Source organism: Sus scrofa, chromosome 6, assembly GCF_054392235.1.
Source record: "Sus scrofa isolate SSC_HxYL_T2T_F1_AM1 chromosome 6, Sscrofa_HxYL_maternal_Yorkshire_Landrace_v2.0, whole genome shotgun sequence".
Lineage (NCBI taxonomy): Eukaryota > Metazoa > Chordata > Mammalia > Artiodactyla > Suidae > Sus > Sus scrofa.
The window spans coordinates 49,444,490-49,457,280 of NC_139388.1; the positions used below are offsets into that span (position 1 = coordinate 49,444,490).

A 12,791-nucleotide genomic window follows, 5' to 3' on the forward strand; every position below is an offset into this window, starting at 1 on the left:
GACCCTCACCCCTGTAGGGTAGGGCAGGGCCATAGAAATTCCTGACAACCGGTATCTGTTATTGAGTCTTTGGGAAGCAGCCAGAAGAGAGGACAAGGGTGGTCTCTTGAATCTGACAGGTGTGGAGTCATAGCCCCACTCTGTCCCTGACCTGCTAGGGAGCCCTGGGCAAAGGACCTCCCTCTCTGGGCTTCAGTTTTTCGTTTTTTGTCTTTTTGCCTTTTCTAGGGCCGCTTCCCGCGGCATATGGAGGTTCCCAGGCTAGGGGTCTAATTGGAGCTATAGCCACTGGTCTACGCCAGAGCCACAGCAACTCGGGATCCGAGCCACGTCTGTGACCTTCACCACAGCTCACGTCAACGCTGGATCCTTAACCCACCAAGCAAAGCCAGGGATCGAACCCGCAACCTCATGGTTCCTAGTCAGATTTGGTAACCACTGTGCCACAATGGGAACTCCTGGGCTTCAGTTTCATCATCTGTGAAATGGGACTAAGATTCCTGACTTCACCTGGCATTTGTGAGGATTTTAAGAAATTGTACACAGTATATCTTTATTAGCCCAGAGCCTGACAGAGGAAGTGTTGGCTTCTGTTAAGCGCCCTAGAGTTCTCAGCATAGATGCCTGGAGGAGGAGGAGGAGACCAAAGAGAGAAGTATCTGTTTGGAAAGAGCCTTGTTTATATGTGGGCTCTTGTGTTGAGAATAGAATCATTCCTGGACCCAGTACTCCCCTCATTTTGAGCACATTTTTCTCTTTCTCCCCAGCTGTGTGGTGGTGATTTTGAACCCTAAGGAGAACAAGCAGCAGCACATTTTGAATACTGCCAGGTAAGCTGGGTCCTGGGCATGCTGTAGGGGTGTGACCAGGGTCCTGGCACATCCTTCCTTCCCCACATTGCCTGGAAGCGCTTGTGAGTGACTCCACCCCACCCACGCACCCAGTGGTTCAGTGACAAGGTCCATAGTGCTAGGTACTCTTCTGGGTGATGGGGACACAGCAGTGAGTCTGCTCTCGCCAGGAGACGGACTAAGCTAGGTGGCAGATTACTAGCCGACCAGGACTGTCGCTGTGGAGGAAATGATGGGCATGTGTTAGGGCAGGTTCACAGGTGGAGAGTGAAGGGGAAGCCATCTCAGATCCTCCCTAAGGCTGAGAGCTGAAGAAAGTCAAGGGGTGACCATGTGAAGGTGTGGGGAGAGCTTTCCAGGCAGAGGGAAGAATAAGAGCAAAGGCCCTGCAGTGGTTAAGAATCTCAGGTTGTTTGCGGAGCAGTCAGGGTTCCGTGGGCCAGGTTGGCTGCCATGCTGATTGCAAAGACGAGCCACTAGAGGGCGTTCATAGGCTAAGAACGTGCCTAACCCAGCCCAGCCCTCCAGCGCGGTGTCTCCCTTTCCTGCTTTATTCCCCCCCCCCCCGCCCCCGCAAAATGTAATCCTTTTTGATATGCTGTCTAATAATTTCTTCAGTGATGATATTTACTGTCTCTTTCCACAGTGTGCGCTCTCTGAGGGCAGGGAATGTCTCGTAGTTAATTTCTGTGTGTGTCCCTGTACCTTAGATCAGTGTCTAGCATGTTGATGGCACTTATTGTTTCCTGAATGAAAGTGTTTGGGGTTTTAGAAAGATCCCTCCTGCTGCCAGTTCATTGGGGAAGGCCCCTGGACCTGAGCAGACCCAAGTTGGTGCCCAGGGTCTTCCTTGGGCTGACTGATCACTGTGTCCTCCTGGGTCTTTGGTCCCAACTGGGTTGTGACCTTGGGAGGCGGCCCACTACAACTTTTTATTCCACAAATACTGCACAGATAGCTCAAGCTAAGCTCCTTCAGCCTGGCTCTCCATCTGCACTCTAGCTAGACAGAGAAGATGTGGATTTTCTTTTTCCCTTACGGTTCCTAAAGGAAGGTCCCTAAGGTATGGTTTAGCAGATACAGATTCCCTCTTGGAAGGAGCTTCTGGGACCCTTGGCTCTGACTGTGGGTTCTGTCACTTATGGCGAGGGGAGAGGTGGGTTCCAATTCTGGCTTAAGCATTTATTCACTCTGTGTCTCAGATGAAACACTTCTTGGCAGTAATCACAAATGAGAGGCCCCAGACTTGGCTGACAGAATTCTTAAGTATCAAATTTAGCAGACAACATTTAAGAGTTTTCTCCACAAAAATCCAGATGAGAGATTCAGGTCTCTAGAGCCCCCATTCCCCCATGGCAGGGATGGTCTGGAGCTTAGTGGCATTTATCAGAGCCCCCCTTCAACCCTTCTGTAATCCGCCCTGTTGCCTCCGATTCCTGTAGGCAGCGGGGTAGGTGACCTTGATCTGAAGCAGATAGCAGAGAAGTATCCACTCTCAATCACTGGTGGCTGTGTCTCAGGAGGTGTTGTGGCTAGAGTGGAGGTTTTCATTCTGGCTGCATTTCAGAGTCACCTGATCCCTGGGCCTCACTCCCAGAGGAAGCTGAATCACTTAGTCTGGAGTAAGGCCTAATCACCACGGGCAATTTTTAAACTTATGTTGAAGTAATTTCAGACCTGTAAGAATAGTACTGAGAGCACCGCCACACCTTTCACCTATGTTTCCCAAATGCTAACATTTTAGCACATTTGCTTTATAATTCTCTGTCTATGGATGTAGTAATTTTTTTCTGAACTGTGAGGGTAGTTGAAACCTGATGCTCCTGAACCTCTAAATACTTGAGTGTGAATTTACTGCCCCCCCCCCCCCAAAAAATCTTTCAAAGCCAAAATGCATTAGCAAAATCAGGAAATTAAAATTGGCACATCACCACCATTTACTCCTCATTCAGGCTTTACCATTTGTCCCAAGAATGTCCTTTACAGTAAAAAAGATTCTGCCCGGAATCATGCATTGCTGTGAGTTGTCTCTTCAGTATCCTTCAGTCTAAAGCAGTTTCCTTCATCTTTTTATTTCATTTAATTAATTAATTTATATTTGGCTGTGGCCTGCAGTGCTTTGATGCACTTAGTTCCCAGACAAGGGATTGAACCCGGGCCAAAGTGGTGAAAGCACTGAGTCCTAACCACTAGATCACCAGGGAACTCCCCTCCTCCATCTTTTCTTTTTTCTTTTTTCTTTTTTTCTTTTTGCCTTTTCTAGGGCCATTCCTGCGGCATATAGAGGTTCCCAGACTAGGGGTCTAATTGGAGCTGTAGCCACCGGCCTACACCAGAGCCACAGCAACGAGGGATCCGAGCCACGTCTGCAACCTACGCCACAGCTCACAGCAACACCGAATCCTTAACCCACTGAGCAAGGCCAGGGATCGAACCCGCAACCTCATGGTTCCTAGTTGGATTCGTTAACCACTGCCCCACAAAGGGAACTCCCATATTTTCTTTTTTAGGGCCGCACCCATGGCATGTAAAATTTCCCAGGCTAAGGGTTGAATCGGAGCTACAACTGCTGGCCTATGCCACAGCCACAGCAACGAGGAATCCGAGCTGCGCCTGTGACCTACACCACAGCTCATGGCAATGCCGGATCCTCCACCCACTGATCAAGGCCAGGGATCGAACCCGCTATCTCATGGTTCCTAGTCAGATTCGCTTCTTCTGCGCCACCGTGGGAACTCCCTAGTTGAATTCCTAACCTACTGAGCCACAGTGGGAACTGCGGCTCCATCTTTTCTTGACTTTCATGACTTTGACACCCTTGAGGACTGCAGCCCGGGGGTTTTGTAGAACATCTCAGTTTTGGGGTTTGTTTGCTCTGTCCTCGTGGTGAGACTCAGGTTCTGCAGGAACACTGCGGGAGGAATTTCTCATCCTGCGCAGTGCGTTCGGTCAGGAGGTACGTGATGTTGGTCTCGTCCATGACTTGAGCCCCTCATGAGGGTGGTGTCGGCCAGGCTTCTCCACCTCGAAGCTGCTCTTTCCTCTTTGCGATTAGTGAGTCTCTGGTGAGGAGCTTCTCTGAAACGATGCAGATATTATCCTGTTTCTTACCAAAGTTTCACTCACTAGTCTTAACACGATAGCTTTGACATTTTTCAAATCCTCCCCAGGGAATTCTCATGTGCCCTGTCTGGTTGAGTAATCTTGGCAGGATGTCCTTGTGTTGAGTCTCCTCATCTCAGAACTGGCTAATGAGGGTCCTGACTTCACAAGGCATGCTCAGTGACCTGTGTGGTGATGCTCAGGTGGATTTGGCAGAGGGTCGGGCATGCAGTAGTCGGGCTAGGAGCAGCCGCACACCACAGACATCTCCCAACAGGCATGGCTTCAAACACAAAGGCCTGCTCTTCCTGAGCATGAAGTCTGGAAGCAGGCACTTAGGGGCTGGTGTCTGCCAGCATCAGGCACCTCACTCCTTCTATCTTTCTGTTCACCATGCTTATTGGGAGGCTTCTGTTCTTAAGGTCCCTTCATGGCCCAGGATGGAATTCTGGTTGTCATGTCCTTGTTTCAGAGGGGAGCGAGTGGGGAGGAGGGCAGAGATTTCCCTTTGGGACGCTTTCCTGGGAGTCCTACACAGCGCTTCAGCCTACCTCTCGACTGGCCAGACTACATCCTGCAACTGAGCCTCTGCAGCTGCAGAGGAGGCAAGGAAATGTACTCCACCTGGGGACATTGCCACCCCAGTTAAAACCGGGCTTCTGTTGGTGAGGAGCGAGGACGAGTGCATATTGGATAGGCAGCACACCTTGTCTGCTACTTTCTTCTTTTTCTTTCTTTCTTTCTTTACCCCGGCCGCACAGTATAGCAGCTCGATGTGAGATCTTAGTTCCCAGACGACCAGGGATTGAACCTGGGCCACAGCAGTGAAAGCACCAAGTCATAACCACTAGACCACTAGGGAACTCCCCTTTTTTCTTTTTTTTAAATTGAAGTATAGTAGATTTACAATGTTGTGTTAGTTTCAGGTGTACGGCAGAGTGATTCAGATATGGACATATGAAGATAGAGCTGTGTGGAGATAGAGATCTATAGAACATACACATCGATCTTCTTCAGATTCTTTTCTGTTAGAGGTTTTTACAGGATAATTGAGTACAGTTCCCTGTGCTGTACGTTGGCTCCTTTTCCTTGGCTGCTACTTTAAGGAGTGATAGAGGGTTAAGTTGATGGTGTTAAATGTTCTGTGAGATTGTCAGTGACTCACTTCAGGGCATTTACTTCGTTATCTGCACACCAGTTACTCATATGAGGGGGACAGTGACTAGACGGTGAAGGGACAGAGTTAAAAGCAAGACTAGAAGAGAGAGGGGAGAGAAAAAACAAAAACAACATAGTGTGGGAACAGTGCCCTCTCTGCCACAAGACATGCAAACGAGCCGGGTCATTCCGGGCCGGTGCGCGCTGGCTGGGAAAGAAACGTGCTGAGGTTCAGGGTTTGCCACGACACCTTCAGTGTTTAGCCATGAGGTCCTCACATCAGCACCACCTCCATGGTTAGGCCAGGTCGGCACCATTTCCTGCATCTGACTGTCTCAAGGTTACAGGGTGGTGGGTGCGATCTTAGGGAGCCCAGCCCTGCTGAGGGAGGGAGCGGGGGGTCTCCATACAGCATCTACCCCATCAGGGTTTGGGGTTTTAGGGAGAAGGAGCCTGTGTCTTTACAAAACCCCATTTCCCTGTGCCACTGCCCTCTTCTCCCCAAAGCATTGGCTCTGTGGGAGCTACTGGCGCTCACCTCCCCTGGCCAGTTCCAGGCTTGGGAGCGAGGAGTGGGCGGAGTGCCATGAGCACTGCCAGGCTGGCGTCTGGCTGCCCACTGTCAGTGGATCCAGTGGCCACCCCCTTTGCTTGTCCCCAGGAAGTCTCTGAGTGCTCTGGCCTTCTCCCCTGATGGGAAGTACATAGTGACAGGGGAGGTGAGTCACCATCAAGATTGAGTGGGTGGGAAGGGACTTGGTCGGGGGGGGGGGCATTCCTTCTGTCCCCAGCAGGCCTGAGGAGTCCCTGGAATAGGTCCTTCCTTGGCTGGAAAAGATGGGGGAGGTGGCTTTTGGGCACACCCTGGGGCACTGCCAACTTCAGCCCTGATAGCCCCTCAAGGCCTGCCCGGTGCAGAACCCAGCCGCAATAAATGGCCCCATCTTTTCCAGAATGGGCACAGGCCAGCTGTGCGCATCTGGGACGTCGAAGAGAAGAATCAGGTGGCGGAGATGCTGGGCCACAAGTACGGCGTGGCCTGCGTGGCCTTCTCCCCCAACATGAAGCACATCGTGTCCATGGGCTACCAGCACGACATGGTGCTCAACGTCTGGGACTGGAAGGTAAGAGCTGGCCGGTGGCGGGGCAGGGGTGGGCAGCCAGCCGCCAAGCACCTGCACCTTGGGCACTGGGAGAGCGCGCTGAGACAACCTGGTAAAAGGCCCGTTTAGCTACCAGGTATTTATTGAGCACCTGCTACATGCCGATCCCTATTCTAGGCACTTACTGTAGGCCACTGACTGAGCTGACAAGCTCTCAACTGGTAGAATGTGTAATTCTTTTTATATTGACCAGCTGTGACCCTGAGCAAGTGACCTAATCTCTCTGAGTCTGATTCCTCCTCTGTGAAAAGGGTATCATAGTCTCTGCTTCGCTGAGGGGTGAGAACTCAGAATTGATATGCTGGAAGGCTTTGGAAGACGTGGAGATGGCAGAAGTGGGTACCACGTCCTGGCTCTGTTCTTAACCTGCTCTGTCACCTTGAGCGTGTGACTATCCCCTCTGAACATGATAGGGTCGGGGGAGAAGCGCCTCCCTGGTAGGACTGTTGCAGGGATTCCCAGCCTTCTCCTGTGAAGGGCTTGGCAGTGTCCAGGTCACTGGTGGCGTGGGTTGTGTTGTCCTTACTTCCCAGCTGTGGCTGTCCTCAACACTCTGTGTGGACTCTTGAGGAGAGCTCTGGAACTTACTGTCATGTGGGAACCTTTCCAAGCCGCAGTCTCCTCCGTGTTGGGACTGATAAGTGGGCCTCATGTAGGGTTCCCCACAGAGGAGGCCCGAGGAAAGCAGACTCAGAGCAGGGGGTGCGGGGAGACGCACAGCTGAGGGCAAAGCTCAAACCATCTGATGCGAACTCCTCTGCACTGATCCTTCCAGAAAGACATCGTGGTGGCATCCAACAAGGTATCCTGCAGGGTCATCGCGCTCTCCTTCTCAGAGGACAGCAGCTATTTTGTCACTGTCGGGAACCGGCACGTGAGGTTCTGGTTCTTGGAAGTCTCCACCGAAGCTAAGGTGAGTTTCTGTCCCTGCCACCTCAGCTGGGCCCAGGGAGACCTGTCAGGAGCTGTAGGGGCTCCCATTTGTGCCTGAGATTCAGGGGCATTGGTCTCAGAGGCTGGGTGGCTTTTCAGGGGTCTGCCTTCTGCTTCTGGGCCTGCTCTCCAGGTGCTGGCTGACTGGCAGGCCCTGCTGGGCACCCTCTTCTCCCCTGCCGGTCCCTGGCATCAGACCCTGTTCCTGGCCTGCTGCCTCCAGCCTCTGCCCAGAAGTGTGTGTTCCATTTGTCTTTCCCTCCTCCATTGGGAGGAGTTCCTTAGCCTTCTCTTGGGCTGTGTTATATCCACTGGTCATGAGAAGCCCATTAGGACCTTGCTGGGGGCTAGGCCATGGGATGGTGTCTCACTGGGCCCTGCTTTGCCCCCAGGTGACGGGCACGGTGCCCCTCGTGGGGCGCTCAGGCATCCTGGGTGAGCTGCACGACAACGTCTTCTGTGGTGTGGCGTGTGGCCGGGGCCAGATGGCAGGCAGTACCTTCTGTGTGTCCTACTCGGGCCTCCTCTGCCAGTTCAACGAGAAGAGGGTGCTGGAGAAGTGGATCAACCTGAAGGTACCACAGCCTCCCTCTCTGCCATCAGCACTTGCCATGACGTGTGACTCCAGGGACACTCAGCAGTGCCCTGCATGGCAGTTGGTCACCATGCAGTGACCTGCATGGGTCTGGCTTCTTGCTCTGCTCGTGTGACTTTCCCTCTCTGAGCCTTAGTTTTCCCATCTGTAAGACGGAACAATGCCGCCCACCTCACAGAGTTGATGGCAGTCACTTGAGATAATACACATGTGGCACTTAGCACAGTGCCTGGTACCACATCACGGTAACAAGTGCTTTCCTGTCACTGTTTGATCCAGTTCACATTTCTTTTCTTCACTGAACACTCTTGGCTGGTGGGAGGACCACTTTTTTTTTTTTTTCCAATCTAAGGTATCATTGATTTAATAATTTTTATATTATTTTTATAGTCAAATACTATACAAAATACATAAGGTTTTAAACTAAAAGATAAGTCACTAAACTGTAGATCTACTTTTCTTCAGGATCTGAAGGTTTGAGGGTTTGTTTGTTTGTTTTTTTTTTTTTTTTTGCCTTTTTGCCATTTCTTGGGCACTCCAGCGGCATATGGAGGTTCCCAGGCTAAGGGTCCAATCGGAGCTGTAGCTGCTGGCCTACGCCAGAGCCACAGCAATACAGGATCTGAGCCACGTCTGTGACTTACACCACAGCTCACGGCAACGCCGGATCGTCAACCCACTGAGCAAGGGCAGGGACCGAACCCGCAACCTCATGGTTCCTAGTCGGATTCGTTAACCACTGCACCACGACGGAACTCCTTTTTTTTTTTTTTAACTTTTATCTTTTTAGGGCTGCACCACAGTATATGGAGGTTCCTAGTCTAGGGGTTGAATCAGAGCTATAGCTGCCGGCCTACACCACAGCTCACAGCAACATGGGATCTGAGCAGTGTCTGCATCCTACACCAGAGGTCATGGCAATGCTGGATCCTTTACCCACTGAACAAGGCCAGGGATCAAACCCATGTCCTCATGGATACCAGTCGGGTTCGTTAACCACTGAGCCACGGCGGGAACTCCAGGATCTGCAAGGTTTGAGTCCAGGCTATCTCCCAACCCAGGACTGGATGCCTGTCTGACTCCTAGCAGGAACTTCACAGTTTCCCCCCTTGTTTTATATCTGCTTTTGTCATGCCCCTCCAGAGCTCAGCTTTGGGGTTAATGGCATGGCATCCAGTGTGGGGAAGAATTCTGAGTTTTATCTGTCTTTCCTAATTGGTTGAACATCATTTCTTTTTCTCATTTGAATCCTCTCGTGCAGCCTTTTTTGGCTGCACTCAAGGCATGTGGAAGTTCCCAGGCCGAGGATTGAACCTATGCTGCAGTTGAGACCTGTGCCACAGCTGTTGCAGTGCTGGATTCTTCTGTGGCCCAGCAGGCCACAGAAACTTCAGAACTCATGCAACTTCTAAGCAAGTGAGAAATTTTGGATAGATAGATGTTTAGCCCCTGAGCTGTTGTCTTAAATGATGTAAACTAAGTCCCTTTATTTTTGGAAAAACTCCTCTAAGTTGTATCTAGATGTCTGGCACTCTGTGCTCCTTCTAGCTGCATGCCCTGGTAGGATAGATAGTTCTTTCTGTGTATAATAACTTTGCTATACTGCCTTTCTGTTTTTTCCTGCCCCCCTCAGCATGTTCAAGTTCCCAGGCCAAGGATCAAACCCATGCCATAGCAGCAACCTGAGCTGCTGCAGTGACAATGCCCAACCCTTAACCCGCTACACCACAAGAGAACTCCCTTATTTATTATACTGCTTTGAAGTATAATCTCTATGAAGTTATTTATAAGCAATAGGGGATATAATTTAAGCCTAAAATTCAGCAGTATTACTGCAAGTGACCTCTTTGATGTCATAGTCAACTGAGGTGATATTTTCCACACACAGCTGAATTCCTCTGTAGTATTGACAGCTCTATCTTGCTGCCACCTTCCATTCACTAGTGACTGTGCACTATATCCTGATTTCAAAAATCGTAAAGTTTGCGGAGTTCCCATGGTGGCTCAACCAAAACGAATTGGACTAGTTTCTATGAGGACACAGGTTCGATCCCTGGCCTCACTCATTGAGTTCACGATCCGGCACTGCCACAAGTGGTGGTGCAGGTCGCAGACGCAGCTTGGATCTGGCGTGGCTGTGACTGTGGCTGTGGTGTAAGCCCGTAGCTGAAGCTCCGATTAGACCCCTAGCCTGGGAACCTCCATACGCCATGGATGCAGCCCTAAAAAGACAAACAAACAAACAAACAAAAAGACCCCACCCACCCAAAATCTTAAAATTTGCAAAAAATGGGCTTTTTAGACCCCAAAACTATAAGGCTTCTCTGGAGGCCCAAGGCTGTTCTGCCCGCCCCCTTATCCCTGAACCAGGCCACACAAAGCACCAAATCCACTTTGGTCCCCTTTGTGCCCACAGGTCTCCTTGTCTTCCTGCCTCTGTGTCAGCCAGGAGCTCATTTTCTGTGGCTGCACAGACGGGATAGTCCGCATCTTCCAAGCCCACAGCCTGCACTACCTCGCCAACCTGCCCAAGCCACACTACCTCGGGGTGGATGTGGCCCAGGGGCTGGAGCCCAGGTACTACCCAGTGGGGGAGGGAGAGGGGTCTACCCAGAGAGCCATCCGTGGCATCCATCCAGGCTTCCAGAACCACTGACCGATTGGCTAGCCTGAAGCTGGAAGCAGGATACAGGCTCTAACGAGGCAGTAGAATCTCTTCAAGTGAAATCTAGTGAGGGTGCTCAATGCTAAACAATAGCATTTCGAACAGTCATAGATGCTTTGCTGAAATAAAGCAGGGACTCAAGAAGGAGAGCATCTGAGGGATGGGGCTATGTTGACTGGGTGGCCATGGGGCCCTCTCTGGCCAGAAGAAGCTGGCTGGGTCCTAACAACTGGCGTAAAGGCTTTAGGGGGACAGCACACTGGGCTCAGCATGTCACGGGAACAGCAAGGGGCTGAGTGGCTGGAGCCCAGTGTGCCATGGAGGATGGAAGGAGACAAGCAGGAGGCTGAGGTCAGTAGGCAGCCTCTAGGGCTTCAGGCACCGGTGTTACACGGTCAGGCCTTGCGTAGTAGATGTCTCTGGTGGCGTGAGAGCCAGTGGAAGGGCTGAGCTCTGGTGGACCTCCCTCTTTGTTCTAAGTCTGTTCTAGGGCAGGGGGGCTACCTAACCTGGGGGTAAAGGGTGCCTGGGGCTGCCTCTTCATAGACTGCTAGACACTACTTCCTGGGTGTGCCTTTTCTAAGAGAGGGCATGGAAGGGGTGACTAGATATCACAAAGGGAAGAGAAGGTGGGTAAGCAGCCCACAGACGGTGATGTGTTGGAGTGGTCAGGGTGCCCAGCTCTGCCACCTTCCGCTGTGTGCCATGTGGCCTCAGGTAGCGCAGTGTATCAACCAGTGCTTCACTTTCCCCATCTGTACAGTGTAGTACCACCTCTCATGGGAATTCCGTGTGGCTAAAGCTCTCAGCCTGGCACACAGTAAGTGCTCAGTAAACCATAGTCTTGGTAGGAAGACCTCAAGCTAGGGGAAGGCTCCCCAGCCCCTTGCACAGGGAATTTTTTTTTTTTTTTTTTTTTTTTTTTGTCTTTTTAGGGCTGCACCTGCAGCATATGGAGGTTCCCAGGCTAGGGATCCAATCAGAGCTGTAGCCGCCAGCCTATGCCACAGCCACGGCAACCCAGGCCCTAAGCCGCATCTGTGACCTGCACCACACTTCACAGCAACGCCAGATCCTTAACCCACTGAGTGAGACCAGGGATCGAACCTGCATCCTCATGAATGCTAATTAGGTTCATTAACCGCTGAGCCACAACGGGAACTCCATGCACAGGGAATTTTGATCATGTGTTGGTGAGGCCGAGAGGGAAGGCCTGAGCTTCATGCCCATCATCCTTTTATACTCAGAGAGAGAGGATGGCACTTGGGCCAGGTGAAGTGAAGGGAAAGAAATGTTAACAGGAGTCAAAAATTCAGACCCTCTTGGAAGCCAGGCAGAGGCTTCTGGTTTATAATCTCTGTTTTAGAAGCAAAGCAAAGCAGAGGAAGAAGATGGAGGAGGGAGAAGTGGAGTTGGAGCAGAAGAGATGTGTCACCACAAATATAAGAAATGGCATTTCCAGATAGGAGGCAGCTCAAGTGTCACCAGAGGCAGCTGTCACTACTCACAGTAGCATTGATGGTGATTGATGACTCATGTGGCCCTGTTAGCTTCCTCTTCCATAGGAAGGCGGAAGCTGTCTACCCGGATACAGTGGCGCTGACCTTCGACCCCAACCACCAGTGGCTCTCCTGTGTGTATAAGGACCACAGCATCTACATCTGGGATGTCAAAGACATCAACAAAGTAGGCAAGATGTGGTCGGAGCTCTTCCACAGCTCCTACGTCTGGAACGTGGAGGTGAGCCCCTTCCTCCCTCCCCCACCCTGGCTCAGCTTCATCTGGAAGCTTCTGCAGAGTTTAGGGAACCCGTTCAGCCATACCTGCCAAAGATACTCATGGCCCCTTACTATGTGCCAGGGTCTGTTCTAGGTACTGGGGACACAGCTGGGCAGGAAGCTGACACAGGTCCTGCACTCCTGGAGCGTGTAACTGGGTGGCAGAATAGATCTGTAAGCACGTCAGTATAGAACATGCCAAGTGCAATAACTCTGTGAAGAAACCCAAAGCCACCTGGGGGAAGGGGGTCAAGGGGGCTGTTCCAGAAGGGAGAGTGGCCACAGAAAGCCTCTCTGAGGACATGACATTGCAGTGGAGACCTGCAGAAAGTGGGGAGTGGGGCATGTCCCCGACAGGGGGTACAGCAAGAGCAAAGGTCCCACAGCAGGAACACGTGGACTTCAGGGAGCTTTCTGTCAAGGTCATTTGTGTAGTTCATTTTAAGTGTTGAAAAAGTCTTTATTTTCTGAGAATGAATCTGTGGGGATTTTTCATTCTCTAAAGCGGTTCTAAGTACTTATTGCAGATAAGGCAACTGGTAGAGG

General features: G+C 51.3%; 3 protein-coding genes across 23 annotated transcripts in view; 1 reads left to right on the forward strand and 2 right to left on the reverse strand.

Annotated features, from left to right (window-relative positions):
* CLIP3 (CAP-Gly domain containing linker protein 3) overlaps positions 1 to 12,791 on the reverse strand; it is a 62,416-nt gene that overhangs the window by 33,875 nt on the left and 15,750 nt on the right. The gene's annotated exons all lie outside the window — the stretch shown is intronic.
* THAP8 (THAP domain containing 8) overlaps positions 1 to 12,791 on the reverse strand; it is a 160,417-nt gene that overhangs the window by 17,359 nt on the left and 130,267 nt on the right. The gene's annotated exons all lie outside the window — the stretch shown is intronic.
* WDR62 (WD repeat domain 62) overlaps positions 1 to 12,791 on the forward strand; it is a 54,262-nt gene that overhangs the window by 5,100 nt on the left and 36,371 nt on the right. For 11 of the 21 annotated variants that reach the window (XR_014804769.1, XR_014804767.1, XR_014804768.1 and 8 more), the window contains 7 exon segments: positions 768 to 830; positions 5,773 to 5,830; positions 6,065 to 6,235; positions 7,050 to 7,187; positions 7,600 to 7,782; positions 10,219 to 10,379; positions 12,018 to 12,207. Coding sequence is in view for 3 of the 21 variants with exons in the window: in NM_001128461.1 (NP_001121933.1) it covers positions 768 to 830; positions 5,773 to 5,830; positions 6,065 to 6,235; positions 7,050 to 7,187; positions 7,600 to 7,782; positions 10,219 to 10,379; positions 12,018 to 12,207 (964 nt within the window). In the remaining 18 variants the exon portion in view is untranslated. 21 annotated transcript variants of the gene reach the window in all.